The sequence below is a fragment of the Balaenoptera physalus genome (genome assembly GCF_965194825.1).
Source record: "Balaenoptera physalus genome assembly, chromosome: 16".
In the NCBI taxonomy this organism is placed as follows: domain Eukaryota; kingdom Metazoa; phylum Chordata; class Mammalia; order Artiodactyla; family Balaenopteridae; genus Balaenoptera; species Balaenoptera physalus.
In genome coordinates, this window is record NC_138898.1 from 18,772,574 (window position 1) to 18,800,136 (window position 27,563).

A 27,563-nucleotide genomic window follows, 5' to 3' on the forward strand; every position below is an offset into this window, starting at 1 on the left:
ATGATTTGAAAGTGGTGGTAGGCCGAGGGACTGTTTTGTTATCAGCCACTCCACCCAACTCAACTTGAATAAAAATAAACAATAAAATAGACCAGCTCTGCCTGCTCTCTTGACTTCCTGGGCTCTCCCAAGTAGGTGCTCAGTAAGTAGTTGTTGGCTTTTTTTAACTGAAAAAGAAAACAGCTCACTCTCCTTCTCTGATTCCCTCTCCAGGTGGACTAGGAGAGAGCAAGCAGACTTCTACAGAGCAGTGTCTTCCTTTGGTGTCGTTTACGATCAAGAAAAGAAAACCTTTGACTGGACGCAGTTTCGCATCATTTCCCGTCTGGACAAGAAGTCGGACGAGAGCCTGGAGCACTACTTCTACAGCTTCGTGGCCATGTGCCGCCACGTCTGTCGTCTGCCAGCCTGGAAGGATGGTGGTGAGGGCACTCTCTGTCACTGTATCCCAGGTGGGGCAAGGAGAGAACGTGCTTATTTTCAAGGTACAGAGTCAGGTATAACTATAGACGTGGAGCCGACGTGATGAACTCAGGTAAAGACCAGTGGGTTTTCACAAATCCACGGACTTCTAATTGGGTCCACCCTCATAAAATAAAATCTCTGTCCCAAAATGATGTGATTCCAACGAAAATTGAAATTCAGATTAAAATGTCACAGAAATATTAAGAAACTACTATTAATTACCTTTTCCAAAGTGTGCTTTTTTTTTTTTTTTTTAAGTCTCACAGAATTATCCTACTATGAGCTTTGCACTTTCCTTAGATTAAATCTTAAATGTCGTCTCATGTGTTGACTTGTAGCTATGGAAAACTAGTGGCTGTCATTTAAACTCCCTGGGCTCCACTAGAGACCTTGTCTAAGAAATTTCTTCCTGGTTGGAATTTGCAGCAGCTTCCTCCTTGTCCCTCTTCAGTCCCGTACTCATAGATTAACTCGCTCTGGACCGTATGACTGTATTCTGGGAAAACTGAAACAAATGTCGAGCCTATTCAGTGTGGGTTCTGGGCTGGCAGCAGCATGTACAGACACCCCACCTTCTGCCCGCGTGTGGCACAGTTAGGCTGTTTTCATTAAAGCCAGGGAGCTGCATAGATCGGAAAGATCTGGACCTCGGAGTCATGCTGACAAGACCTGGACTGGAGTCCTGGTTCTGCCACCTTGAGCAAGTTAGCTTATCTGAGCCTCCTTCCTCATCCTTACACAAGGGTAATGATGGTATAGCATAGAGTTCTTGTGAGAACTAAATAACAGCCATAAAGTACCTAGTTAGAAGGTACCTAGTCCATGCTTATTGACCGGGAACTAATATTTCCAGAACTGGAGTTTTCAAGCTCTTCTTTCCCCTTCACTGGTCTGTCCATGTTTCATAAAAACCTTCCCTTCTCTTTCAGCTTTTCATTTTAGTGGGGCCACTAAGGCCCTGCCTTGCTGAGGACCCAGGGAGTCAAACTATAAGATCAAAGATGCAGGCACTCAGGTGGGCAGGAAGTGTCCAAGGGCCACCTTAAGTGACAGGCTCTGTGTTCACCTTTGCAGGCCCCCCAGATCCCAGCATCTGCGTTGAACCCATCACTGAAGAGCGGGCCGCGAGAACCCTGTACCGCATTGAACTGTTGCGGAAGGTCCGGGAGCAAGTGCTGCAGTGTCCTCAGCTGCACGAGCGCCTTCAGCTCTGCAGGCCCAGCCTCTCCCTCCCCGTCTGGTGGGAGTGTGGAAAGCACGATCGGGACCTGTTGATCGGCACTGCCAAGCACGGGCTGAACCGCACCGACTACTACATCATGACCGACCCCCAGCTGTCCTTCCTGGACGCCTACAGGAACTACGCCCAACACAAAAGAACCGACCCCCAGGCTCCAGGGAGTCTCTGTTGCCTTTACCAGACCAACTCCAAACTGTATGAATCTCTTGCATATACTCAAATGAGCAGGACTTCCGAGTCCCTTGAAAATGAACCTGAGAATCTAGTGAAGATAGAAGGTAGGGATGATCATCTTGGTCCACCTCGGGGCAGCTTATCTGACATGACTTGTGAAAACTTTATTTCTAAAGTTCAGGATGTCATTTCCATCACCCATGATGAGAGTCTGCTGCCTGAGTCCTTGGAGAGCATGATGTATGGTAAGAAAGCACTAAGCCAGGAGCCAGTCTCTTTTCAGGAGAGCCCAGGTACCAATACCGAATCCAGACAAGATGCCGTGGCTGTCGCAACAAGCAGAGATGGGAACTTCCAGCTTGGTGGCCACGAGGCAGAAATAGCCTCAGGCCCCTCTTTTATGGATACATTAGAAGCAGGAGTAGCTCAAATGAACATTAAAAATGGAAAACATTTGCTGGTGTCTCTTTCAGAGGAAGGGGAACTCTGCTGCAGCGAGGCAGGGCAGAGGCCTGAAAGCCTTGGGCAGCTGGAAACCAAATGCATAGCCTCCCCTTCCTTGGACCAAGGAAATGAGAGCGGGTTTGTTGACATGTGCAATCTGAGTGTCTATGACTCCAAAAGAAACCTGTCATCAGATCAGCAGTTGATTGATTTATTAGAATGCAAAAGTTTAGAAAGTAAATTGATTTTGGGTCGGAACCACAGTGATGAGGAGGAGGAAGAGGAGGAAAATGAGGAGGAAAACCTAGACCTGGCCGCAGGCATGCGGGAAAGGCCGGAATTGTCGCCTCTTACCGAGCCCACTGCTCGTATGGCAGGGGAGAAGAGCCGCAGCGGCTTTTTTGTGGACGAAGCCAAGAAAGGAAGCCTGGAGGCCAGAAGCCAGCATCCCGGACCGCAGGGCGCTTTTCTTCCCGCAGCCTGTCAGTGTCACTGCAAACACATGGAGAGGTGGACGCAGGGCCTCGAGAATGACGAGTTTGAAGTGGAGAAACCCCAGGGTTACAACCCAGACCCATACAAAAGCAAAGCCAACAATGTCACACTGGGGGGCAAGCTCACTGCTGTTCCACCAGAGCTGTTCCAGGTGAAGCATGAACTTTTGAAAGAACCTTGGAAAGAAAGTGCAGAAGGGAAACAAGGTTTCCCTACGTATCTCGAAGGGAGTGAACTCAAGGCGGAAGACGTGGATTTTGAGAGTAAAGATGATTATGATAGAGACGGGAACTGCCAGAGTCAAGGTACAGTGTGTGGGATCTTGTATTTTGTTTGGATAAGCCAGTTCTCGCAAGAGAGGGAGGGCGAATGTGTTGTGGGGGGGAGGGGTGGTGTTAAGGGTTTTACAGCTTCTGAAAGGGACCTGCTTACACTCACCGTGTGGTTTAAAAGCGAAGGTCATAGGCCTTGGTCTGAAAGTGAGGCAGAGTAGCTTAACTCTGATCATTCCAGAAAACTGAGGATGATTGTAGACAATCGTAGCACCTTGGCTGTGTCAGCTGCGTGATTTGGGCAGGGGCTGTGTGCTGTTTTATGATAGATGCCAGATACAGTGTCGAGGGGAAGGAATTCGTTCTTCCACCAGGTAAAGTGCTACAAACTGCATTAAAGTAGAACAGCAGGGAATGCCAAGAACCTGCAGTGTTAACGGAGGTGCAGGTAATTTTTCAGAACGCCACAAAACTACAAATAAACGTGATCTTTATTAAGGTGAGCCAAGACTGTGCCCTTTATTCACGTGTTTGTCAAAACCCTGTGTTGTAATGTCGGTACATTGGGTTGAGATTCCTTTAAGTAACTCAACAGAAATAAGAATAACCAAATTACATGCCACTCAATAAAAAATGCAAATAGATTTGATCTTTTTAAATAGGGAAATCTTAGGTAAGGAAGGGATTTTAAAATGTTAATCTAGGTGACCCTGAGATTTGTATATGCTTTGCAGGAATATGAATACAGTGATTAGAGATCCTGAGCCAACAACAAATGGGTCTTAACTTTTTCACTGTTGTCTTTATGTCATCAGACCCAAGAGGACATACTAGGGTGAACAAAAGATAGTTCTGTTTATCCGTGTCAAAAAAACAAAAAATACCCTGTAGGTGCCTGGCCTGGTGCCAGGGGCCGAGTGATGCTCCGGGATGCAGGCAGGCCGGCCCCTCCCCCCAGGACGGTGACTTCATCTAAAGAGGGAAACCCTGCCTTGGGTTGTCCCACTTCCTTTTTACTTCTGAACTCCCACCTTTGGTTTTAGCCTCGTGATAACTTGGGAAAGGTTTTGAACCCAAATTAAAATGTACACACCAGCCAAGCTGAGGACATAGAAACTGAACTGAAAGGAGCTTCATCGGCCTGTGGCCCCAGCCAACCCAGGAGGAGCCAGCCCAGACCTTGCCCCAGGCCACGAAGGGTCCCTGCCACGTGTGGAATTACATGTATACATTGCTCTTGGAACTCTGTTGTGGGGGAAGTCAGCGAGTACTCAGTTCTGGGCAATGTAGACAGTCCATTGAGGATGGGCTAGAGGAGAGCTGTGCTGGCCTGGACTTCCTCTCGTGACCGTGGCATCCGGCTGGGCTGGGCTGGGAGACAGCAGTGAACTTGATAGGCTTTGGTGAGCATTGTGCACACTCGGCCGGGGTGGGGTTCCTAGCACCAGTGCTTTTAAAGACGCTTTGACAGACCCCAGGGGGCTCCTCCACACATGAGATGTGGGAGAGGTGAGGCAGAGGGGGTTGCCCTATTTCTGAGGATGGAGCTCGGCCGCTGAAGGAGCAGTGACTGGCACGGCTGTCAGGGCCAGCGCCCGGGCTCCTGGCTCCTTCTCCAGGGTTTTCCCTCACACAGCATTCTGCTTTTTTCTTAAAATTTAAGTTCAGCTTTTCTGCTTAAACCTTTCAGCGGTGCTCCCCATTGGATCTAGAATAAAATTCAAATTTTCTGTCCTGGCCTGCAGAGCCCAGCATGCTCCAGATGATCTGGCCCCTCTGCCTCATCTTTGTTCCCCCCCCCCCCCCGGCTGGGTATCTCGAGTCCCCTTCCCCCACTGCCTCCTCATCTTCCTGGGTGGTCTCTCCTTTGAGAGGTCCTCTCTACCAGCCTTCCCTTCTACCAGTCGGATTTTCCCTCTTATTCCCTATCATGACACCTTGTTTCTTTCCCTTTATGGCCCTCACCCTGGTTTATAATTCAACTATTCGTTTATAATTATTGCATTTTCCCAACTGTCTTTCCCTCATGGAGCTGTAAGAGCCTAGAAAGCCAGGGCCACATCTGTCTTGTTTATCCTTGAATCCCCTGGCCTAGCAAGGCCCTGGTCCTGGTGAAGGGGGGGGGGGGTGTCTCTGCGGCCCTCTGGGAGACTTGTTGCACAGTCAAAAGTGAGACCACCACGTTTCAGAGGATAGACGTTCCGTGTCATTTCACCACAAAGGAGGTTCACAACTTTTCCTGGACGTTATGCTACACACAGTTCATTCCCTGTCATCTCCGTTAAGTGGATCTTTGAAGATCCATTTCACAAGTGATAGTAAACATTCACCACTGAAGACTGAAAGAATGAGTCGCATTTCCATTTCTTTCCATCAGTGAAGTACTTTAAACGGTCTAGGTTTGTTTGCATCATTTTTTATGTAAATCAGGTCTATTTTACCTTCGTTGTAAGTTTCAGGACTTTTCTTCCTTCGTCATTAATACCAGCCTCTTGCTGTGTTACATTTCCTACACTATCCCCACTTCTGTATCAGAGCATAATGTTCATGTTCCTCTCATCCACTGCACCAAACGGGAAAGCCTCTTTGCGGTCCTTCATCGTCGTTGGTGTTGTTTGGTTGTGTTTGCAAACTCTTATTGGATGACTTGCATGGGTAGCCCTAGAGCAGGTTGTGCCTTTATGGCTTAACCGACAGAGTGCTTCTGGAAATAGAAAGTATGGTAATTAATAATTCAATTTAAAATAAATTAGCACACACTGGGCTAATTAAAAAACAAGATCCTCATCTTTCAGATCACTACTATCTCCCGAGCGCCTAATTCATTCATTTTTTTAACCTTCCTTCCTAGATTATCCAGGGAAATACTCTGAGGAGGAGAGCAAGAACTCGACCTCGGGCATCGTAGGAGACCTCAGGGACAGCCTGCAGGAGGCACGGGCTCCCACCATCGCTCAGCTGCTCCAGGAGAAAACCCTCTATTCCTTCTCCGAGTGGCCGAAGGTACCTCCTAGAGCCTGCATGCTCCACCCAGAGCCTCCTCAGCCTTGAATCCTTTCCTTTAAACCTTTTAGAATATTTCTGAGAAACAGACTCAGACAAATGTTTAGTATCTTTAAAAGATACTAGTTATGTGACATTAAAGATATATGCGCCTAATTAGACCATAAGACAGAAGTGTCAGCTTATCTTCGTATTTACAGCGCTGTGGCTTTTAATCTTCATTGTCCAGACTTTACATTTCTTTTAAGACTTGTAAAGTGAGTCCATTTGTGTGCGCCCTTTTCTAATCAATTCCTTCTGGTTAAGAAACTTGCCACTGGATTTCAAGGGATTTTGTGAATTTGGGTAACTTGGTACTTATTCCTCAGAGCTTTTGTTCTTTTTTTATAGGATCGCGTGATAATCAACCGCCTGGATAACATCTGCCATGTGGTGTTAAAGGGGAAGTGGCCCTCCAACCAGCAGTATGAGCCCTCGGCCGCGCTGCCCACCCCCGTGTTAACCAGTGGCGCAGGTCCCCGCAGCAGCCTTTCAGAGCCAGAGGCATCGGAACACGTCTTCAGCAGTGGCGCAGCGTTGGTGGCCCAGATGCAGAAGGTGAGGCTGTAAGAATGTTCTTGACCTTGAAACAAAGAAGGAGGACGCTTTGCACTTCTCGATTGAGTCATTCATTCAACAAATACTGAGTGGATAGGAATTTTTGTCTTTCTTTTTTTTTTGGGTCAAGCCATTAGTGTTCATTGAGGAATCTGGATTTTATCCTGTGGGCAGCAGAGGCTGTAGTTTTGGAGCGGGGAAGTGTGCGATGAAAGTGCGTTTGCAGCTCAACGGGAGTGGTGTGCAGGTTCATGGGAGATGGGGGTCAGGGAGGGGCTGTGCCTCCAGGGCTGGGAGGCAGGTGGGCATCTGAGGAAGAGGTAAGTTCTAGACCAGCTTAGTGGCAGAGTGGCTCCAAAGAAAGGGGGGGAGTTGGCTGGCGTGGCGTGATGACTGACGACTATATGAGGAAGGGGAGGCGTGAACGGATCGGGATGTTCAACACTTGAGGACTGAGAACGGTGGCAGCAGATAGAAATGAGAGGAGTCAAAGCAGACATGAGTTTTATTTGTGGTTTATAAACTCAAAGGTCAAGTTTAAGGACGCGTGGTTATTAGCACACTAGCTCTCACTCTCAGCTGCACACTGGACTCTGCTGGGGACCTTGAGAAGCTCCGGATTCTGACTGAATTGGTCCAGGGTGTAGACTCGATATCTCGATATTGGCTTTTTTTTTTTTTTTTTTTTTAACTTCCCAGTTGATTCTGATGTACAGCTGAGGTTGAGATTCCCTAAACTATGATCTTGCGATTCCAGGTGTATAGTTCATGGACTCGCCGCTTTCACAGCATCTGGGAACTTGTTGGAAATGCAGAGACTCTCAGGCCTGCTGAAGTTGGATCTGCATTCTAACAAGCTGTCCAGGTGATTTAGTAGTCAAGTTCGAGAAGGTTTGAGTTAGAAGAAGTTCTGAGAAGGTGATCACTAGCCCCAAGGAAATGGGGCCTAGAAAGAGCTGGCATTCAGCCGCAGAGGTGGCGTTCAAACCTCTCTTGCCACATGTGTGTGTTCGCAGGAGAGCTTCTTGGCTTCAGTATTCACAAAGGATGAACAGAAGCACAGGCGTCCTTATGAGTTCGAGGTGGAGAGGGACGCAAAGACCCGGGGCCTGGAGCAGTTCCCCACCACCCACGGGCACCCCCCCATCGTCCTCAACGGCTGGCACGGAGAGTCAGCGATAGACCTCTCCTGCCCATCAGAGGGGTCCCCGGGGGCCACATCCCCTTTCCCAGTGAGCTCCAGCACCCCTAAGATTGGGGCTATCGGTTCGCTTCAAGGAGCACTTGGCATGGACTTGTCTGGGATTCTGCAAGCCGGCCTGATCCATCCAGTGACTGGACAGATCGTCAACGGAAGCCTCAGGAGAGATGACGCTGCCACCAGGAGGCGGAGAGGGAGGCGGAAGCATGTAGACGGAGGCGTGGACCTCATCTTTCTGAAGGAGCAGACACTCCAGGCGGGGATCTTGGTGGGTATATGAGCCACAAAGTACAAACATTGACCTCTGTACACTGAGCAACAAACCCTTCTTCCTCAGACACAGCACTTTTTGATTATGGATCTTTTATCCCTATTTCAATTGTCCTGCTTATTTTCTCGTCCTCAGTTGCTCTCAGTCTCTTTTAGAAATAGGTATTAGTCCATCGAGGGCCCTTAACCTGCATGCAACCTGGAAAAACGAACCAGGAGGTCTCACCATTTCACACAGTAGCAGCCCAGCCTCCAGTGTCTCGGAGCCACTGGTGATCCAAAGAGTAAAGCAGAAGCAGGGCTGTGTTTGCAACAGCGTTGTTCCAGGTCAGTGGGCTTTCCAGGAGCTGGGATTTGGGAATCAGGACGTCCTGAACATTAATCCTGGCTCTGCTGCTTGACCTGCTGGCCACCTTGAGCGCCCTCCTTTGCTCCTCTGTAAAGAGGGGGCTGCAGCTTCTACCACAGAGGGTCGCTGTGAGGCTTCCTGAGGTCACACTAAGGTGTTCTCAGCTCAGAGATCCTTGTAAACCACAGAAAAGGGCAGAAACTGCACACCTGGTCCAGAGAAGTCCCCTCAGACTTTGTTTAATGTGTCAAAGACCACTGACTTCTCTCTTTGTATTTTGATTTTTCCCATTTATTGAATTTTGAGCTCTGAAACAGGAATCACGTTTCATGTTTTCTGACTTTAAAAGGAGTAATAATGAACAGTACTTACTGAGTGCCTTTGCCAGGCACTGCATTCAGGGTTTTACATGACTGTCCTGTGTGATTTTCACAAAAACCCTGTGAAGGTGTTGTTACTATTCCCATTTTGGAGATGAGCAAACTGAGGCTTACAAGCATTAAATAATTTGCCCAAGATTATCCAGGTGGTAAATGGCAGATCAGGGAACCAAACCAAGGACTTGGTTCTCTAGAGCCAGAGAGCTCCGCTGTATCGCTTGGTATATGTTTCCCTCTTAGACTTTCTATAGAATTTGGGAAGCTGAAATGACAGGTTCTTGCCCTGTCCAATCCTCCAAGTCTATAAGAAGGTTGTCTCATTTTTTAGAGGTGCAAAGCCAGTTTTCCTATAATGATTGTAGAATTCTAATGGAAGAAGTGAAACTTTTTTCCTTGGCCTCAGAGTATTTTGAAAAATTTATTATGCAGCTATTTATTTAGCACTGACATTGTACTTTATCAGCAGACCCCATATAGGCATTGGGAATACAGAGATGAGTAAGACAGGCTTTGGCAGTGTTGAGAGAGAACTACGTAAGGCAGCTGCAGTAAGGTACTTTCTGTTGTGTGAAAATCTGTGACGAGTGCTACGGGGGAGAGGAGCGGGGTGGCCGGTGTCGCCGGGACTGTCAGTGATGGTGACAAAGGCGGCAAGAGGGAACCTGAGCAGACAGGACGGTATGGAAGTCTACCGCGGAGACGAGAGGGGAGAGGAGCCATCGGGTGGAGGGAACGCCCAACACGTCAGGAGCTTCTATGGGGGCTTGATAGTCAGGCACAGGCAGAGTCATGTTCCGGTGGGAAGATGCAAACAGCACCATATGTGTTTTCCTTTGAGAAACTAGTTTTCATTCTGTCGTGATGAACTGCACGTACTTGTCTTCCCTTCGTCCAGGAGGTCCACGAAGACCCAGGGCAGGCCCCCCTGAGCACCTCACACCCTCCTGAAGGGCCAGTGCCTGCCACGTCGACCCCGGAGCCGGCCCCGGTAGCCGGCAGCCAGGCCGAGAAAGCCATTCCCAGCAAGAGCCTGCTGGACTGGCTGCGGCAGCAGGCTGACTGCCCCCTCGAGGTCCCCGGCTTCGGCGCGGTGAGTGTGTGTCGGTGCCATCTGTGACACGGAGATGCTGAGGGGGGCCGGGAGGACCAGGAAGCCTGAGGGAAGTCGGTGTCCACTGAGGACATCACTGTAAAGTGGGGGAAAACAGTTTAAATTCGGGTTACGTTTTCCAGCAACAGAAATTACAGCCCAAATCAGAATGCCATGCCGGAAAGTAGACGTGGAGATCTTACGAGGACAGAACTTGCCTCAGCTCAGCCCCCCCTTCCCCCAAATGATCCCATTCGTGAGCTCACAGAGAATTCTTTAGGTTGCATAAGCGCTGCCACTTCGTGGAAATGTTCCTGTGTATTCTTCTCAAGTTACTGCATCACCACTTTGAGGTGATGGATTAGTTTCAGTTACTGCTCAGGAACTTTTCCTCAGTTCCTCTTACTGCCTCTGCGCTCAGTCCTTCAGACTAAGAATCTGGAGGAGAGGGCTCCTGAGCTCCGAAATCGTCTCTTGGTTTTTCGTTTCTCATTTGCTCGTCAGCCCCACCACCACCTTTGTCCTGGGTACATCTCATTAGTAAGACGTGTCAGGAGAAAGCTCCCAAGGAAAGGAGAAGGATGCACACTCACAGATGCACACCGTCCAGAGACAGACGAAGCCCGCCAAGTAGGGAGCAGTGAAGAGAGAATCCGAGAGAGTGATCAGGGGGAAAGCGGAGGGATTGAGCAGTGCCCTGGGAAACGGGTGGGTCAGCCAGGTGCTCTGGTCTGGAGGACCAGGAGGCCCCCACAGGAGACGTGCCTTCCAGCTTGCTGCAGGAACACCGTGGCTTCGAGGACAGAGCCTGGCTGAGGGCCAGGGGGCTGTTCCCTTCAGCCTAACCTGATGGGTCCTGTGCAGAGGGCCATGAGCGAGAAAATAGCAAAACCAGCTGAGAGAGAACCACCCTCATCAGAAGAATCTGTGGCAGAATGTTTTGTAATGTTGGTTTCCATTTACCTCCTAGAATTTTTCAGACAAACCCAAGCAGAGGAGGCCACGCTGTAAGGATACTGGAAAATTAGACGTCAGCTCCCTGAGTGGGGAAGAGAGGGTTCCTGCCGTCCCCAAGGAGCCAGGCCTGAGGGTAAGGAACACGGATATCGCGGTGGAGCCTGGCCTTACAGACTCAGAGAGAAAGCTCCATCAGGGAAGGCGGTAGGCAGGCGACCTTACCAGGGGCACCAGGAGCTGCACAGAGGGTTGATAAGCAGTGATAAGTGGTGTTGGGGTGTTTTCACCAGCAGCATGACCTCCCTGGTCATTTGTTTTCAACCTTTACCTCCGAAACTTTTGGGTTAAGTCTGTACTTAAACCATTCCCAAAGCCTGATTCCCAACCCGCTCCCCCCGCCTCCCCCCCCCCCCCCCCCATTTTAGACAGTTCAGGGAAAAATACCTTTTAACCCTTATCAGGAGTCTGTTTCCAGTGTTTAACGAACTTCATTACTGGAAATTTTCATTTTCCAATCAAAGTTTTTCTGGCTACCATTTAAGACATTTCCTCCTATTCCATCCTCGCTGGCAATGAAAAACAGCTGACTCCAAGCATTGCCCTTTTCCTATTATAGAATCATGAGCCTGGAAGCGACTTCAAAGACATCTGCAGATACTTGTAGTGGAACGAATCTGAGTTAATTATAGTTTACAGATGAGTACAAATTTGGAATAGAAAACTCATAACCTCTAGGGGGCGGTAACATTTCAACCTGAAAATGTGTTGAGCTTGGGCAAATGATACACAAATGTGCCTTTAACCTCCTCAGAGTGCGCTCTGCCCAAATAGGGCGCTTCTGAGGATACTCGTGGGGCTCTGCCCTCCCTGGGTTGTCCTCTGAACTCGCAGGCTCTCCTGACCGCCTTCCTTAGCACTCTGCCAGCTACGGCTTTCCTGGGTATGAATTCCCTTCTTAGGGGGATTTCCTGGATGCCATTTCTTTTTTTAATTTCCAAGAGACCACCCACCCTAGTCATTTCCTGCTCGTTAAAGTTCCCAAGGAGCTTGTTTCTAATTTGGTCGCCTGGAGGGTCACTCCTCCAGCAGCCCGACAGACACTGTCCTCGCTCATCCCCACGCGCTGCCGTGGCCACCGGGGAGGATGGCTGGGGCCCACTGCTTGTTAGAAGGTTTGTCGCGTTGGAAAAGCTGCCCTTTGCCCCCCCCCCCCTTGCTTTATCCTCGGGAACCCACACCTTAGACCCACACGTGCTGTACAGACTGATTCCGCATCGGTTTTCATCCGTCTGTCTCTCTTGGCCCCACTCGCGGCCTCCGCTCGCTCTCCTTTTGTCAGGAGAGAACCCCAGTCCTTACTTGGTGGAGTCTCTGACCTCTTGGTTTAAGGACGTGGTTTCCCCCTTGACTTTCTCATTTCTTTCTACACGTCTAACAATTTCCCTCATGTTCTCTGGAAAGTAACATTCATCACTCCCCTGCAAACGCTGACCCCCTGCCAGAAAACTCATTTCTGAGCTGTCCTTACGAGCCAGCCTCTTACCAGAGATGCGCTTTCCCTCCTTTGTTAAATGAACTCAGGCCCTGCCTCGGGGTCCTTTGCCTGCAGTAAGGCCTGAACAGAAAGCACGCATCTGCCTGGTCCTCGGGACTGCTCGGCCTTCCCGAGGCCCCTCCTGGGACCGGAGCCTCTGGGGCGTGCTGCGCTCTGTGTCCGTCCCCTAGACACCTTACCATTTCTTATAGAAACACATTCAGATCCCGCAAGGAACTTCTTCCTGCCTTTAGCCTCTTCTGCCGTGTGTGCAGCCAAGCCCCACACACAGCATCACACGGGCTGTGGTCAGGCCGCGGGACTCGGCTTTAAGAATGCCCCCTGGGGGACTTCCTTGGTGGCCCAGTGGTAAAGAATCTGTCCTGCAATGCAGGGGACCGGGTTCGATCTCTGGTCGGGGAACTAAGATCCCACATGCCACAGGGCAACTAATCCCATGCGCTACAACTACTGAACCCACGTGCCTCAACTAGAGAGCCCACGTGCCACAAACTATAGAACCCATGTGCCCTGGAGCCCATACGCCACAACTAGAAAGAAGCCCGAGCGCCGCAATGAAGATCCCGCGTTCTGCAGCTAAAGACCCGGCACAGCCAAAAAAAAAAAAAGATGCCCGCCCAGTACATAGTGGTTGCTTATCATTAAATGTGTGTACGCACACGCACATGCCTCTTATTTTATATGTGAAGTTATGTTTGTTTTACATACTTGTGCGTAGTGGGGGGTTTTTTTTGCTTGTTTCTTGCTGAGCCATTTGACAGTAAATTGCAGAGATGACATGTCACCCCTAAATAGTTCAGCATGTGTCTCCTGAGAATGTTTTCCCCCATCACTCTTACCACCATCACACACGTCATTATTAGTAATATCTTGTAGCTAGCCCATATTCCAATTACCCCACTTGTCCCAGAAATGTCTTTCAGGGCTTGTTTTTGTTTTGTTTTGTTTTGTTTTTAGGATTTTTAAACCAGGGTCCTCATACTGCGTTTGGTTGTTAGGCCTCTTTCCACTCAGGGAATGTTTGTTGGCCGAGCCTACTCACCTTCCTGGGAGGAGTAAGGAGGTTTTGGTCACCACCTCCTTCTCTGCCTCTGCCCAAGTTTTAGAGCTGGAGCGCGCAGGCTTTGGAATAAATGCTGCCGTGTATTGGTGAAGAAAGATGTTCTAGGGCTGGAGTGCCCGTGCGGTCATCCACGCCTGCAGCGTTGCTGAGCGTCTGCCCTTTCTTGTCTGCCTCTCCTTGCCCTCCCCCCGCCGCCTCCCCAGGAAGAGGAAGCAGGTCTGTTCCCAGGGTGTAACTACCAGGAAGGAGAGCTGCCAAAGCCCGCCTTGCCCGCGGTGTGTGGTCGCCGAGCTGCTGGGAGGGGCATCGGCCCGGGGTGGGCAGCCGCGGGCTGGCTGGGGTGACGCTCGCGCCCGCAGGAAGAGGTGGAGCCGACTTCCTCTGCAGCTCAGCTCGCTGTGCTGGGGGTGAAGCTCTGTTCTCCTTCTCCGGGCCTTTCTGCTGCTCCCCCACTCTGAAGGGGGGCAGGCAGCCAGCCTGGGCGTTCTGGGCAAGCTCCCGGTTCTGAAAGGGCCCAGCGTTGTCTATGTCAGTGGTTCCCAACAAGGGTGGGGACATCCTGGTACCTGAGGAGTGCGACTTGAACTTGCTGAGCAAGGGCACAGGGACCAAAGGTCCTGCAGGATGCAGGCTGCCCGAAGTGAGCTCTCCAGCACCAGATGCCCTGTTGAGCTCAAAATAAAGCATGTTAAAGAACGTCTGCTTTATATATAGAAGATTGTTTGAAAAGAAGATGGAGGCATTATTCATCAAGTTCGAAGTTTCTTTTCTTCCCAACAGAAAGACTTCCAAGATTGAACAGGCCCTCCCACTGGAGAGTAACGAGGAGGGTGAGGATGAGCCTTTGGGAGTATAAAGGGAAAAGACACAGCTGGGACCTCCGCCTGGCTCCCGCCTGTGGCTGGGCTACAGGGAACAGGTCTTGGAAAGCCTGTTAGTCGAGTGGTGGTTACCATGGCCAGGCCCTGGGCTGAGGTGGGCTTCCCAGCAGGGGCCTGAGGCTGTGGTCTCTCCAGAATGAGGCAACCTGCGCTGATGGGCTCAGGATAGACCAGTGAGAAATGACACTTTTAGCCTGGCTCCATCCATCGCATCCAACCGTCTCTCTTAGAGGCAGGGGCCAGGCAGGAATTGCTCCCCAGGCAGCATCCCCAGACCCAAGTGCAGCTGAGGACAAACCGGCTTTCAAAGTGCAGGTGGCTGGTCACGTGTGAGAGTCAGGTGGGCTGGGGCCACAGGGCCTGGGCTCTTGCTGCTTCTGTCACTCACCAACTGTGCCCTGGGGGTAAATCCTGCCCTTCTCGATTTGTGACAGAGAAAGGTGACTAAACACAACGGTTCCAGAGGTTTCTCCCTCTTCTGCTTTTCTTTTTTTGGCCACGCTGCGCGGCTTGTGGGATCTTCATTCCCAACCAGGGATCAAACCCAGGCCCTCGGCAGTGAAAGTGCAGAGTCCCAACCACTGGATTGCCAGGGAATTCCCTCTTCTGCTTTTCTAAACCAAGGCCTTTTGAGAAGACTTTCCTCCTCGAACAAAGTTCACCGTCGTAAAGCTTTTTGCCCATGATGACCTGGTTTTTCTTTAATATTCTTTGGGAAATTCTTCAAAGGACAAATATAAGACCTCAAAAATAGCATTATTCCTGGGGACTTGGGAACATTCAAGTGCACATTTTTCGCATGTGTATGAATCTCTGAACTCCCTGTAAAATGGCTGTAACAGTAGTAGCGACTCGTAGGGTGGGCGTGATGACGAGTTGAGATCCGACACACGGAGCCCGTCGCCCAGCGCCCGACCCAGGGCAGATGCTTATTTCGTGTTGCCGCCAAAAAGAGCAGAGAGCCCTGCCGCTCTTCCGTTATCACCACCCCCTTCGTTAGCACCTCCGACGGCCAGTTTCCCTCACTGTTGAGACCCTCACTACCAAGAGGAGCAGCGCGTCTGAGCCAGTCCTCATGTCGGGGCAGATGTGCACACGTGTGCACGCAGCCCACTGAGAGCTTGACCCGTGTCGCCCACTCACCTGCCACTGTGACTGCCTCTTAAGCAGAGACCTGTGGCAGGCATCTTCTAAGGATCTGACTTAGGTACCATTGTCCTTTCTCACCCCACAGCTGGGGGTTTAGGTCAGGACTGAGATCTTCCTGCTCCCAAGCCCCATCCTCCTGCCCTGCTTTGTGGCTTCAGTTAAAAGCCGTCCTGTGTCAGGAGGGAGGCGAATGTGGGGTCTGGCCGAGGGCTCGCAGCCACAGGTCTCGACTGCCAGCCTCGGCGGCACATGCGCTCAAATCAGGGTGAAGCAGAGAAGACTGGCACAGCCCTGTGCAAGGATGACACGGAAACTCATGAAGTTGTCCTTTTTTGTTGTTTTTACATTTTACACGTGAAACTACTGTAATATTACGTCAGTTATCCCTCGATAAAAAAAGTCTCGACTAAGACTTGAGGTCTCTGGCTGGTTCCAGCTCCCAGTGCTCCAGCAGCCTCTCCGCAGGGCGGGCGCCCCTCTGCCGTGAGCACATTGGAAGCGGCTCGGTGGTTTCAGGCTCTCAGCCTCGAGGGAGAGGCCCTTGGGGCACAGAGCTGGGCAGCTCGGGGTGGGCAGGCGGACAGGCAGGGCCGGTGAGGAGCCCCCAGCTGCTCACCCGCCATCCAGTAACCTTCAGCATCTTGTGTCTCTCTGTCCTTTTTCAGGGGTTTCTCCCGGAAAACAAGTTCAATCACACCCTTCCTGAGCCTGTTCTCCGAGACTCAGGCCCCCGCCGGAGGGGCAGGCGGCCCCGGAGCGAGCTCCTGAAGGCTCCCGCCCTCGTGGCGGACTCCCCCTCCGGGATGGGGCCTCTGTTCATGAACGGCCTGATCGCCGGGATGGACCTGGTCGGACTTCAGAACATGAGAAACATGCCCAGCATCCCCCTCACGGGGCTGGTGGGGTTCCCGGCCAGCTTTGCAGCGATGCCCACGGGCGAGGAGGTCAAGAGCACGTTGAGCATGCTGCCCATGGTGCTGCCGGGCATGGCCGCCGTGCCCCAGATGTTTGGGGTCGGGGGGCTCCTCAGCACCCCCATGGCCACCACCTGCGCCTCGGCTGTGCCAGCGCCTTTGTCAAGCACAACGAAGAGTGGCACGTCGGCGGCTGAAAAGACTGCAGAAGACCAGCCCAGCGGCCGCGATGTCAAAACGGACACGTCAGCTGAAGACAAGCCCGGTCCTAGTCCATTTTCCGATCAGGCCGAACCCGCAATAACTACGAGTAGTCCTGTGGCTTTTAACCCGTTTCTCATCCCAGGAGTGTCCCCCGGACTCATTTACCCATCCATGTTTGTCTCCCCCGGCATGGGCATGGCTCTGCCGGCCATGCAGCAGGCCAGACACTCGGAAATAGTAGGTCTGGAGAGCCAGAAGAGGATGAGGAAGAAAACAAAAGGGGACAACCCGGACCCCAGCCCAGAGCCTGCACCCGGGTTGGAGAGGGAGCCGGGCAGCGCCCAGAGCCGCCCCGAATCCAGGGCCCCCGCGCCCCCAGAGAGAGGACACGCAGCACAGGCCGGCGAAGGGGGCCCCCAAGACTCTAACAGTGTCACCAATTAGAACTTTTTCATTGAAGAAATTCTTATGACTTGTAAGTTTCTTATCCCATCAAGGTTTGTTACTTCCCTCACTTCACTGTCATAAGAACCTGTGTTTCCATAAGTACTATTACCTACCTGATTTCCCGTCTGAGAACTATGGTAACAGATGTTAATAGTCACAGGGTCTTGCCACGTCATCAGCTAAGTGTCGTTGACCTAGTGTAGGAGGCGCAGAATCCTCACTCCGTTACCCAGTCGTTCATTCCAGCAATCGTAGTTAGTGCAGACGTGGGGACACGCCCTGCCCCCTTCTCTTCCAAGTTTCCCACTTATTTGAGGAGGAAAAATGGCAAAGGAAAGCCGTCTAGGGATTTACCAGTGAAGAAGGGCCGAAGGAGAGGCAGAGAGCAGCTCTTTTTTCCGTGAGCTGTGCTGAATGGGAAGAATGTGATGGGGAACCAAAAAGCACAGAGAAAGAAGTGCTGGTGCATATTTTTTAGTTAAAATATTTCCCAGTTTTATCATGATTACTAAACGAGTAGGATAGGCAGAAGTATATAATTAATGGTTGAAACCACGTATGTTCATTTCTTTCTAAAACCTTACTGGTAGTAACACCTTTGTGGGTTTTCAGGCACCTGCAGCAAGAAGAAATACCGATGGGGCATTACTTGATACACACGCATCCCCCCTCTCCCAAGTTACCGGGGGGTTCTCAGTACGAGAGAGCTGTACACACCTTGAGCCGTTGCCGGCGACGATGGGGGTGGAGGACTGCACATGACTAGCGATGCCCCCGCCGAGGCCTCTTAGGGACCGCTCTGGCCACTGCCAGGCCTCCTGGCGCCTTACTCCACGCTCCCCTTCGCCAAGAGTCAGGCTCTTTCTGGAGCCTGCAAAGCAAACAGTCCCTCGGCACTCTTAGACTCGCCAGGGTTTGAGGTTTGTACCACCTCTTGGAATGCGACTGTGAAAAGTTTTTTTTTCTTCTCTCCGGATTTTTCTCTACTCGGTTTATATTTTACAGTCGGACCCGGATCCCAAAGCGTCAATTTAGTGGAGACCGTGTTGCAAATTAACATTATTCCCCCTTCTTCCTCAGCTGCCCAGGCTGGGAAGAACCCTCCGGCCCCCGGCAACCCTCACCTGCTTTCCTTTGCCCTCCCAGGTGGTCCCTCCCTTCTGATGGTGTCACTTTTCACCCACAGTTCACACTCTGAGACTTGAAAGAAGCTCATGGTTCAGTCCCCAGGGGCACAGGGCTGTGCAGGACCGTCAGAAATGTTGGAAGTGTTACTAGTACCAGTTTCACCTTTTGTTGTCACAATTTACTGTATTTTTTACTTTTTCTGTTACAGTTTTGCTATAATTTATCAGAAGGTCCAAAAGTTTGACATAACTATTTCAGTTTGCATTATTTATTTATGATGCTTTTGTCATTGTCTTTTATACATTTGGGATTATAAATTATGTAAATGTCAAAATGAGCATCTCAAAGAAGTCTGTTAAATCGTGGCCGAAAAAAAAAAAAACTCAATCAGCTGTATTTTCAAAAATTGGAGTCCCAGTTTTATGAATCAGAGTTATAGATCAGAAATTCTATAAACTGATCATATAAGAAGAAAGAATCCAGTAATTGAACAAATTCTATTTAATGACATCTTTGTAGCATAGGTGATCTCTAATGCTGACAACAGATTTCTTAGAAATGCTGCTCTCTCTATTTAACTAACATTTTGTTCAGTTTTGCCTCCAGTGGAAGCAGAAAAGGTTTTTTCAGCTGTTAAATCCTGAAAATCAATATAATTTATTTATGTAAAAAAAAAATCACTCAATTGATATATTTTTTGAACCTTTTAAGTACTAATTTTCTTTTTATCAAGTAGAAAAAAAACTGTATTTGCCCTAAATCCTTAAAATACAAATGCTATAAAAATTCATGTATCTTGAAAGCCTTACTGCAAATGAGTATTATAGACATCCAGCAGAGCCTGGGTTTTCTTTGTTGTCGTTGTTTTGTATGGAAAAGCTGCTTTCCCCAGGTTCCACTTAGAACCTACAGTAGGTCACAGGGTTCAATATGGATTTGATTTAAAAACCCACCAGCATGCTGAATCCCGTGTTATATCTTATCGAACCTGTATGTTAACTCTCTGGGTGTTTAGGCTTCTCTTTGACTGCTATTGTGTCCCTGTTTGCAAAATGAAAATGACACTCTGTGGATTATTTGCTCTGTAAGGCATAAGTGCTTCTTATGATTATTTTGACGTTTCCAAGAGCAAAAGCCAAATTTAAACTCTCTTCAGCAAACTTGAGCCTTTTCATCTAATTCCATGTCACTCACAGCCATAACTTTCCTTGATCATTCTTCACCCCATGTCTTACATAATAAATTGTCTGTGGTCTTGATCCTGGATTTAAAAAAAAAAAGTTTAAAAGTCAAATTTGTATCTGAGGACTTAAGTGGCACTTGGATATCTCTTGCTGCCTGGGCATTTTTATGAATGCATCATATGCACACAGGAATCCACTGTCTTTCCTAGGTGCCCAGTTTATGCCGGGCACCCTGTTGGGGGCTTGTTAAATATCATTCATGAGGGTTGGCTTGATTTACCTCTTGAGCTACCAGAGCACCCAGTTAAAACAGATGCCGTAGAAGGGGGTGCAGCACTGCACCTGCTCCCCAGACTTGGGGCCTGAACGCTCGCAGCTGATGCCTCCACTCTCTTAAGCCCCATTTCATAGGCCCCACCTCAGGTCACACACCTGGGGCTTCAGGAGGGAAACTCCGTGGGTTGGAACAGGCCCCAAAACACAGAAATGCCTCAGTAGCTGAAGTTCTTACAGCGCGTTAAGAACTTCGTGATCCTTAGCTTTGGGTAGCTGTGTCAGAAGTTACCAACGAGGCTGGCAGGAAAGTGCCAGAGTCTCGGTGAGGCTGAGCAGGAACCCCACCAGCCTCACCCTTGCTGGGTCCCTTGCTGGTACCAGTAGGTGGTGGATGAACAGCCTAGAGCATGGGTGGGCCGTGGTTCCAGAAGGCCTTACGGACCTCTGCTACAGTTTGCTTTGTAGATCTTTAGACTTGGGGAGCCCTCCTTCTGGGTAGAAGAATAAGTAGTAAAGAGTCTTGGTTTCACTCTTGACCTCCAAGCCTGCCCCAGTAGATTCTGCCTCCTCGTATGAGGGTGGGAGAGTACAATTAGTCATGTACGTTGGGCTAGTGTTTCAATGTTTCGTGCGTGTTTACCATAAGTGACCTCGTTTGTTCTCAGAGCACCTTGGTTGCTGGGTAGAGGGATGCTGGCGTCCAGTCTGCCTCACGAAAGCCAACGGAGAGGCTGCAAAGCTGTCTCATCAACCACAGAGAACAGAGCTGGGATAGACAACCCCCCAACCCCAGCAGCCTGAGGCCAGGACGCTCCAACCTTTGTGATACTTAGTCTGGGACCCCCTCAACCTCAGAGACCAGCTCTGACTGAATTACACTCGGGAAAATTGGCATCGGGAAACATGGAACAGTTGTGTCACACCCTCTGGAAAACTTTATGCTCTATTCATTTATACCTTAAAATGGTTTCTTGCAAGAATTACTGTTCATTTGCCTGGTCTAGAAACCACAAAAGGACCTCTTTCTCAGGTCAGCAGTGGGGTTCACCCAGCCCAGTGACTATCACCTTGGTTCTGGACCGTGGCTACTCAAAACCCAGTCTCCGAGGGATGGGAGCGCAAGGGCAGGTCCTCAGGACACACGGCTTGTGCTACCCAGTGGCCGGTATTGTGACCACGCTCAGCGGGGTATCTGTGGGGTAAGATAGGAAATAAGGGAAAGGGATGAATAAAGTACCGGCTCCTACGAGGAAGGTGTTCCCCGCGGTGCGTTTGGAAATGAAATGACTGAAGTTGGTGCTGTGGAAGCCCGTCCTGGTGTCCGAGCTCCCAAGGTCAAAAGGACAAAGTGAGCAACTAGGATGGGGGGCGGGGGGAGGAGAGTGGAGGCCCTGGAAGAGCTGTGGTTCCCCTGGCGGAGGCAGGAGCAGCATTCCCACCTTCTCTAAGCTTCAGTTTCCTCCTCTGTAGAACAGGGATTGTTATAACTTGAACCTGTAGGGTTGTTGATGGGGTTGATGGAAATGATCGATGTCAAGTGCGTACAACTGCTTGTTATATTTGAGTCATATACCTTTACTCCTTTTAAATAGCTGGTGAGGTGAGGATTGCCAGTCCCGGAACGATAAGATAGTTAAATTAGGGGTGTAGCAGGGGAATCAAGGGTGAGGAGAATCTTGCTCCAAGCCCCGAGGCAAGTACAGAGTAGATCTGGGGTTGGACTCAAAGCACCTGCAGGAAACAGGTTTTCTGACTGCCTCTGTCCCTATGACCCTACACACAGGAAAGAAGGGGCCTTTCCACGCAAGCCCGTTGATCAGAGTGAACTAAAGGGGTGAGGAGACTATTGTGGGGCTGGGGGACAGGGCAGCTCCCGGGTCTGTGTAGCCTCCGTCGGGGTAGGGTTGCCAGATTTAGGGGAAAAAAGACACCCAGTTACATTTTAATTTCAGATAAACTAATATTCTTGGTACACGTATATCCCATGCAATATCTGGTAGGTAATTATGCTAAGGTGTTTTTGGTTTATCTAGATTTCAAACCATTAAGGGACCAGGCATCCTGTTTTCTCCGGTCCCTTAATGTAATGATGCACATTTACTAGGAACTTCTTTGAGTGGGGCTTGTGCTTTATGGCCATATTCCCAATCCCCACAGTAACTCTGAGGTTATACCCATTTTACAGATGAGAGAACTGAGGCCCAGAGAGGCTAAGTAACACCCAATCACCCAGCTGATAAATGGCAAGGGATCTGGGGACACAGAGAAACCAATTCCAGAGCCATAAACTGGCCAATAATGGAGTCAGGGTGGGCATCTGGTCTGAGGCGTGGAGGAGGCTGCCCCTCAGTGCAGCTTTGTAAAGTAGCAGTAAACAGGGATGATGAGCAAGGGGAGAGGGGCTGATCTGGCCCGTGCTGCCCCCTGGCTACAGTGGCCAGCCCTGAGGCCAGAGGAGCCAGGTCACCCAGGGAAGAAGGTATTTCCTTCCCATCCTGCTGTACGAGCCTGGGGGCGGTCATGGCGTCTGGGTGCTTGGACTCCCCAGCCTGGGTCCAAGGGGAAGCATCCAGCCTTAGAAGGTGGAAAAGAAGGATGGCAGTGGGTTGTGTAACTGCTCAGCCAGAAGGGCTTGGGGGGAGGGGAGGAGTGCTCTGAGGCTAAGAGGAGAGAGGCAACTTGGCTTTAGGGTAGTTCCCCAACCAGGGATTGAACCCGTGCCCTCGGCAGTGAAAGCGAGGAGTCCTGACCACTGGACCGCCAGGGGATTCCCAAACTGTACTTTTTTTTTTTTTTTTTTTTTTTTTTTTTGCTGAGAGGCAACTTGCAAACAGACCATCTCCAAAGGCCAGAGCCTCATTTCAGCCCAAGCTTTGAGTAAGGACCTGGAAAGCAGGACCAGAAACCCCAACTGCAAGAGCTTCGGTCTGGCTTTTTAGTGTGAAAACTGCTTGCTTCTCGCCCTAGGGTGCCGTCTGCACCCACCAGGCCCTGGTGACCTTCCTCCCCCTGCGAGGCCCAGCCCCACGTCCGCTAAGGGTCCCCAGCACCACCTCCCGCTGCCTGCTCTGTGGCCCGCTGTGCCAGGCCTCGACACCCATGATCTCATCCCAAACGTGTTCCCCAGACGAGAACGAGGCCCAGGTGGTTGTCACCTCCTCCAGTGGCCCCGTGAGTGGAAGGACAGGAACCTAGAGGAGCGTCTGATTACAAAAGCGCAGGCCCCTCACAGTCTTCCTAGAGCATACAGCCCATCGCCTGGTTTGGTACAGCCCACAAGCCAAGAATGGGCTTTTAGGGCTTCCCTGGTGGCACAGTGGTTGAGAGTCTGCCTGCTAATGCAGAGGACGCAGGTTCAAGCCCTGGTCTGGGAGGATCCCACATGCCACAGAGCAGCTGGGCCCATGAGCCACAACTACTGAGCCTGCGCGTCTGAAGCCTGTGCTCCACAACAAGAGAGGCTATGATAGAGGCCCGCGCACCGCGATGAAGAGTGGCCCCCGCTTGCCGCAACTAGAGAAAGCCCTCGCACAGAAACGAAGACCCAGCACAGCCAAAAATAAATAAATAAATAAATTAAAAAAAAAAAAAAAAAAGAATGGGCTTTTACGTTTTTTAATAATGGAAAAGTCAAAAGAATACTATTTCACGACCCATGAAAAGCATACCAAATTCAGATTTCAGAGACCACGAGGTTTTCTTAGAGCACAGCCACGTTCCTTTACGTACTGTCCGGGGCTGTCTCCACCCCACACAGCGGGCTTGAATGGCTGTTCCAGAACCACATGGCCTGTAAAGCTGAAAATATTTGCTATGTGGCCCTTTCCAGAAAAAGCTTGCAGACTCCTGTCCTGGAGCATCCACTGTATTCACAGATTCAGTGCAAAAACTAAGTCATTTAAAATATTTTTATATTAATTCAAACGTGGTTTTGTATAAATATGAACCATACACTAGTATAGAAGAGTGACATCTACTTCTGAGATAAAACAGACTTCAAAGAAGTGCTGGACTTCGGGCCTGTCTCAAGTTTCCGCCTCCAAACCCCCAGGGCATCCTTTCACTTCAGAGGGAAAGTCAGAACCGCCTGTCCTGCACTCTCTCTCCTCCATGCCATGTCCTATTTGGGGCAAAGAAGAAGGAAGCCAGAGGACAGATGTGAAGCTGCCAGCGATAGAGAAGCAATTTTTAGAGAAAGGACCCAAAAAGGGCAGGAAGACGGGTGTTCAGAGGACACAGGCAGAGGGAGACACACGACGTGGGTTAAGGACCAGGAGGCAAAACCACCCATGCCTTGGGAAGGGGCCTGCAAGACGGTCCTCAGTCAGGGGCTGTGGGCTGACTACCTGCCGTGTGGGCTGAAGATGGACCTGGCGGACGAGCCAGCTTGGGTCATGGTCCCACCTGGAGCTCAGGCAACAGGAAGGCCAGATGCGGGGAGCTGAGTGCAAGGCAGCAGTGACTGGGAGCCGCTGGCGGGTGCCCTGGCCAAGGCTTACTGGCAGCCACGTCCTGGAAGCCGAGTTCAGAGGAAACAGGAAAGAGCAGCTGGGACCAAGTCTCTGCAGGGACAAGTGAGTTCCCGTCACACACCCGCCCACATTGTGACTAAGGGCAGCCGGCACACCTCATTGGGCCCCAGCCCATGGCCAGCTCGACCCTCTTGTGACAGAGAGCTGGTGAACTGGCCTCCCAAAGGCACAGGGCCCTAGGACACTGCCTGGGGACTTCCGGCCCATCGTGCTGTGCCACAGGCTGGGCTGTGCTCCGGACACAGATCAGATCGGGCACCACCCTGCTGCTGGGGGCCTCAGAGTCTGGTTGGGGGACAGGACTGACCCACAGAACTACCGAATCTGCCGGACGTTGCCCTCTCCTGACTCAGCACCAGGCAGAGGGACGTGAGACACTGAATGGATTCAAGGCTCCTGCGGGCAAGCATGGATTGTGCATGGGAGCAGCTGCCGGGGAGCAGACGTGGGCGATGACAAGGGGGAGGGCACGGGAGGGAGGAAGTGCCGCAGTTTTCAGGGGAGGAAGATGGGCGATTCGGCTAATGACTTCCTGGTAAATTTGACATCAATGCAAGTGGGCAAAAGTGTAGAAAGGAGTTTTAAAGCTGTGCCAAGGGCTTACCTAGAATAAATGAAGCCCCATCCGCCTCCGTCCTTTTTTGGGGGGATGACTCTTGGGTGAAGAGAGCCGTGCTGGGTGTTTTTCACAGTGATGGAAAAAACAGAGAGCTGTGGGCATGTGTCCCGACCTGAATGGCCATGCCCAAGGAGAACTAAGAAACAGGTATGTGTCCCTCTGGGGAGACCTCAGTGGCTCACGGGCCCTTTTATTCAATATATTGCAGTGTTCGTAAACTCGCATGCCTCCCGGGTGAGGCAGGTGACACACATGAGTGACACGGGCCAGAGTTAAGGCAATAAATTTAAGATTTAAGACAAACTTAAGACCGCTGGCAGCTAGAAACCTCTTGCCCTGACTAAAAGGGGCAGCGGCTACCAGCTACAGCCAATTGATGCCATAGAGGAATTTGGGCCTGTGTTGCCCAATACCCTGATTGTTTTTCAACGGAGGATGGAAATTCAGATATGTGTATAGAATCCCCAGATTTTTAAGTGTATGCAATAAATTCAGATTTTCAAAAACTCCAGGGGCAGATGAAGTCTGTTGACCGGCTGGATCCAGGGCACTTGGGAACAAGTCTGCTACTTGAGCGATGGCAGAGCCGTGGGCGTTGTCAGGCTCCCGATACGGCCCCCAGGTGACATGTGAGAAAGCAGAATCAGGATGCGTTTTTGTTTTTGTTTTTTTAATTATATTTATTTATTTATTTATCATTTTTGGCTGTGTTGGGTCTTCGTTGCTGCGTGCGGGCTTTCTCTAGTTGGGAGGAGCAGGGGCTACTCTTCCTTGCTGTGCCCAGGCTTCTCATTGCGATGGCTTCTCTTGTTGCGGAGCACGGGCTCTAGGTACACGGGCTTCAGTAGTTGTGGCTCGCAGGCTCTAGAGCGCAGGCTCAGTAGTTGTGGCGCATGGGCTTAGTTGCTCCGCGGCATGTGGGATCTTCTCGGACCAGGGCTCAAACCCGTGTCTCCTGCATTGGCAGGTGGATTCTTAACCACTGTGCCACCAGGGAAGCCCTCAGGATGCATTTTAAGGGAGGTGACTATCCCGTCCCCCACTGGGGTGTTCAGCTGGCTCTCAGAAGCAGGACACGAGGAAAGGCTCCGGAGTTCACGTCGGTGCAGTGCTGCCAGCTAGCAGCCCCCGGAGGACTGAGCTCTCCCCCGCAACGTCCAGGAAGACACTGCAGTCGCACATGGGGCGACCCTGGGCACCTGCCAACATCTGATGGGACCCCCCCGACCCCCTGGACTGAAGCAGCCGTGTGAAATCTCCTCAGTCTCATCACTGGGCCCCTGGAGCTCGGGTCCTGGCTGGGTGCGTGTGCCTGTCGTGTTGACACTTGGGCCTCACCCTTCTCTGTCCCCAGCGCATGCAGGTTCCTGAGAATCCTCAGGGTCTTACAAGGAGTGAGTGATCTCACCTGCGGCCACCCTGCAGGTGTGAGTGGGGGTGGAGAGCAGGATGGGGGAGGGGTCCAAGCTGCGCGCAAGCGGTGTTAAGCCTCGGTCCTGGCTCTGACTGAGAGGAGGCCAGACCGGGAGAACGAGATACCGGTCCCACGGCCCACCCCTTCCCCCATCCCCACTCCAGCTCGATCCAGGCTTTTCCATTCACAGATCCTAAACGTTCCAGGCTGGCAAAGAGCCAGGGGGGCTGCCAAAGCCCCAGTGAATGCCTTCGGGGGGACTGGGGTGGGGGGATGTGCAGGCCTCTCAGGTGGATTATAGGGGCCTGAGGAAAGCCCCCAACCCCAGTCCCCGGGCCCACAGTTGGGAGACCCTCCAACTCTCACCACGGTCCCTTGTCAAATCTCCCCATCGGGAAGCAAGCTGTGTGTCCGTAGGGAAAGGGCCCTCAACTTGTACTCCTGGCATGCGTGTGCATCTGAGAGACAGAGTTGGAGGGCGGGGGGCCTGGGGGAGCAGGAGCTCCCGCCAGCTGAGCCCCTGTGGCCACTTCCTTCCTTTCCCCAGACAAGTTGGAGATGATTAGCCTCCACTCAGGGAGGGGATGCAGACGCAGCCCCCCACCGTGGACTGGGGTATGGGAGGGTTTGGAGCCCCCTCCAGCTGTGCTCTCAGCACATGACCCACCATCCCAAACAGGCCCAGGGAGCAGCCATGGTCCACTGCCCGCCCCTTGGCCCCGCTGGCCCTGGCACCCCAGCCTCGTAAGCAGCAGGAGTTGAGAGATAAGACATCCATCCAAAGTGGCACTGTCTCTGCCCATTCGACTATGGGGGCGCAATGCTCTTCAAATCTGACCTTGTGATTTTGGCTCTCGATTATTCCTTGCGCCCTCTGGCTCCCCTCCCTTTCGTGCTAAGCCAGTCAGCGGGTCTGTGCTCATTTCTCAGGGACTTGATATGACAATGAGCAGAAAAGAAAAGAAAAGAAAAGAATCTCCTCCTGTCTTTTGACTTTCAAAAGCAGCCCCTGGCCTGGACACAACGTGACAGGTAAGAGCAAAGCTTCCCATACCGCCCCTCCCCCCATCTAGAAAACGATTCCTGAGGGCAAGAGGAGGGTCTGTCAGGGGGGACCTGCGGGGATTGGGCCAAAGGAGCCAGCCTGTCCCATCCCCGCCCAGGAGCTCCTGGACCCCAGCTGGCTCTCGGCAGCAGGACGCGACGTCAGCCCCACAGACCTCTGGGCTCCTCCCTGGGGGCCCGTGGCGCTGCCCTTCC

At 51.2% G+C, this 27,563-nt stretch overlaps 2 protein-coding genes across 2 annotated transcripts in view; both read left to right on the forward strand.

Annotated features, from left to right (window-relative positions):
- CHD6 (chromodomain helicase DNA binding protein 6) overlaps window positions 1-19,522 on the forward strand; it is a 208,287-nt gene extending 188,765 nt beyond the window's left edge. The window contains exons 30-37 of the mRNA XM_082430010.1: window positions 214-422; window positions 1,540-3,123; window positions 5,942-6,093; window positions 6,484-6,690; window positions 7,707-8,159; window positions 9,786-9,980; window positions 10,951-11,070; window positions 16,251-19,522. Coding sequence (XP_082286136.1) covers window positions 214-422; window positions 1,540-3,123; window positions 5,942-6,093; window positions 6,484-6,690; window positions 7,707-8,159; window positions 9,786-9,980; window positions 10,951-11,070; window positions 16,251-17,147 — 3,817 coding nt within the window. The 3' untranslated portion in view covers window positions 17,148-19,522. The remainder of the gene's footprint in view (window positions 1-213; window positions 423-1,539; window positions 3,124-5,941; window positions 6,094-6,483; window positions 6,691-7,706; window positions 8,160-9,785; window positions 9,981-10,950; window positions 11,071-16,250) is intronic.
- Window positions 19,523-24,369: 4,847 nt separating this feature from the next.
- Window positions 24,370-27,563, forward strand: part of EMILIN3 (elastin microfibril interfacer 3) — a 31,722-nt gene continuing 28,528 nt past the window's right edge. The window contains exons 1-2 of the mRNA XM_082430141.1: window positions 24,370-25,036; window positions 27,234-27,335. The gene's annotated coding sequence lies outside the window, so the exon portion shown is untranslated. The remainder of the gene's footprint in view (window positions 25,037-27,233; window positions 27,336-27,563) is intronic.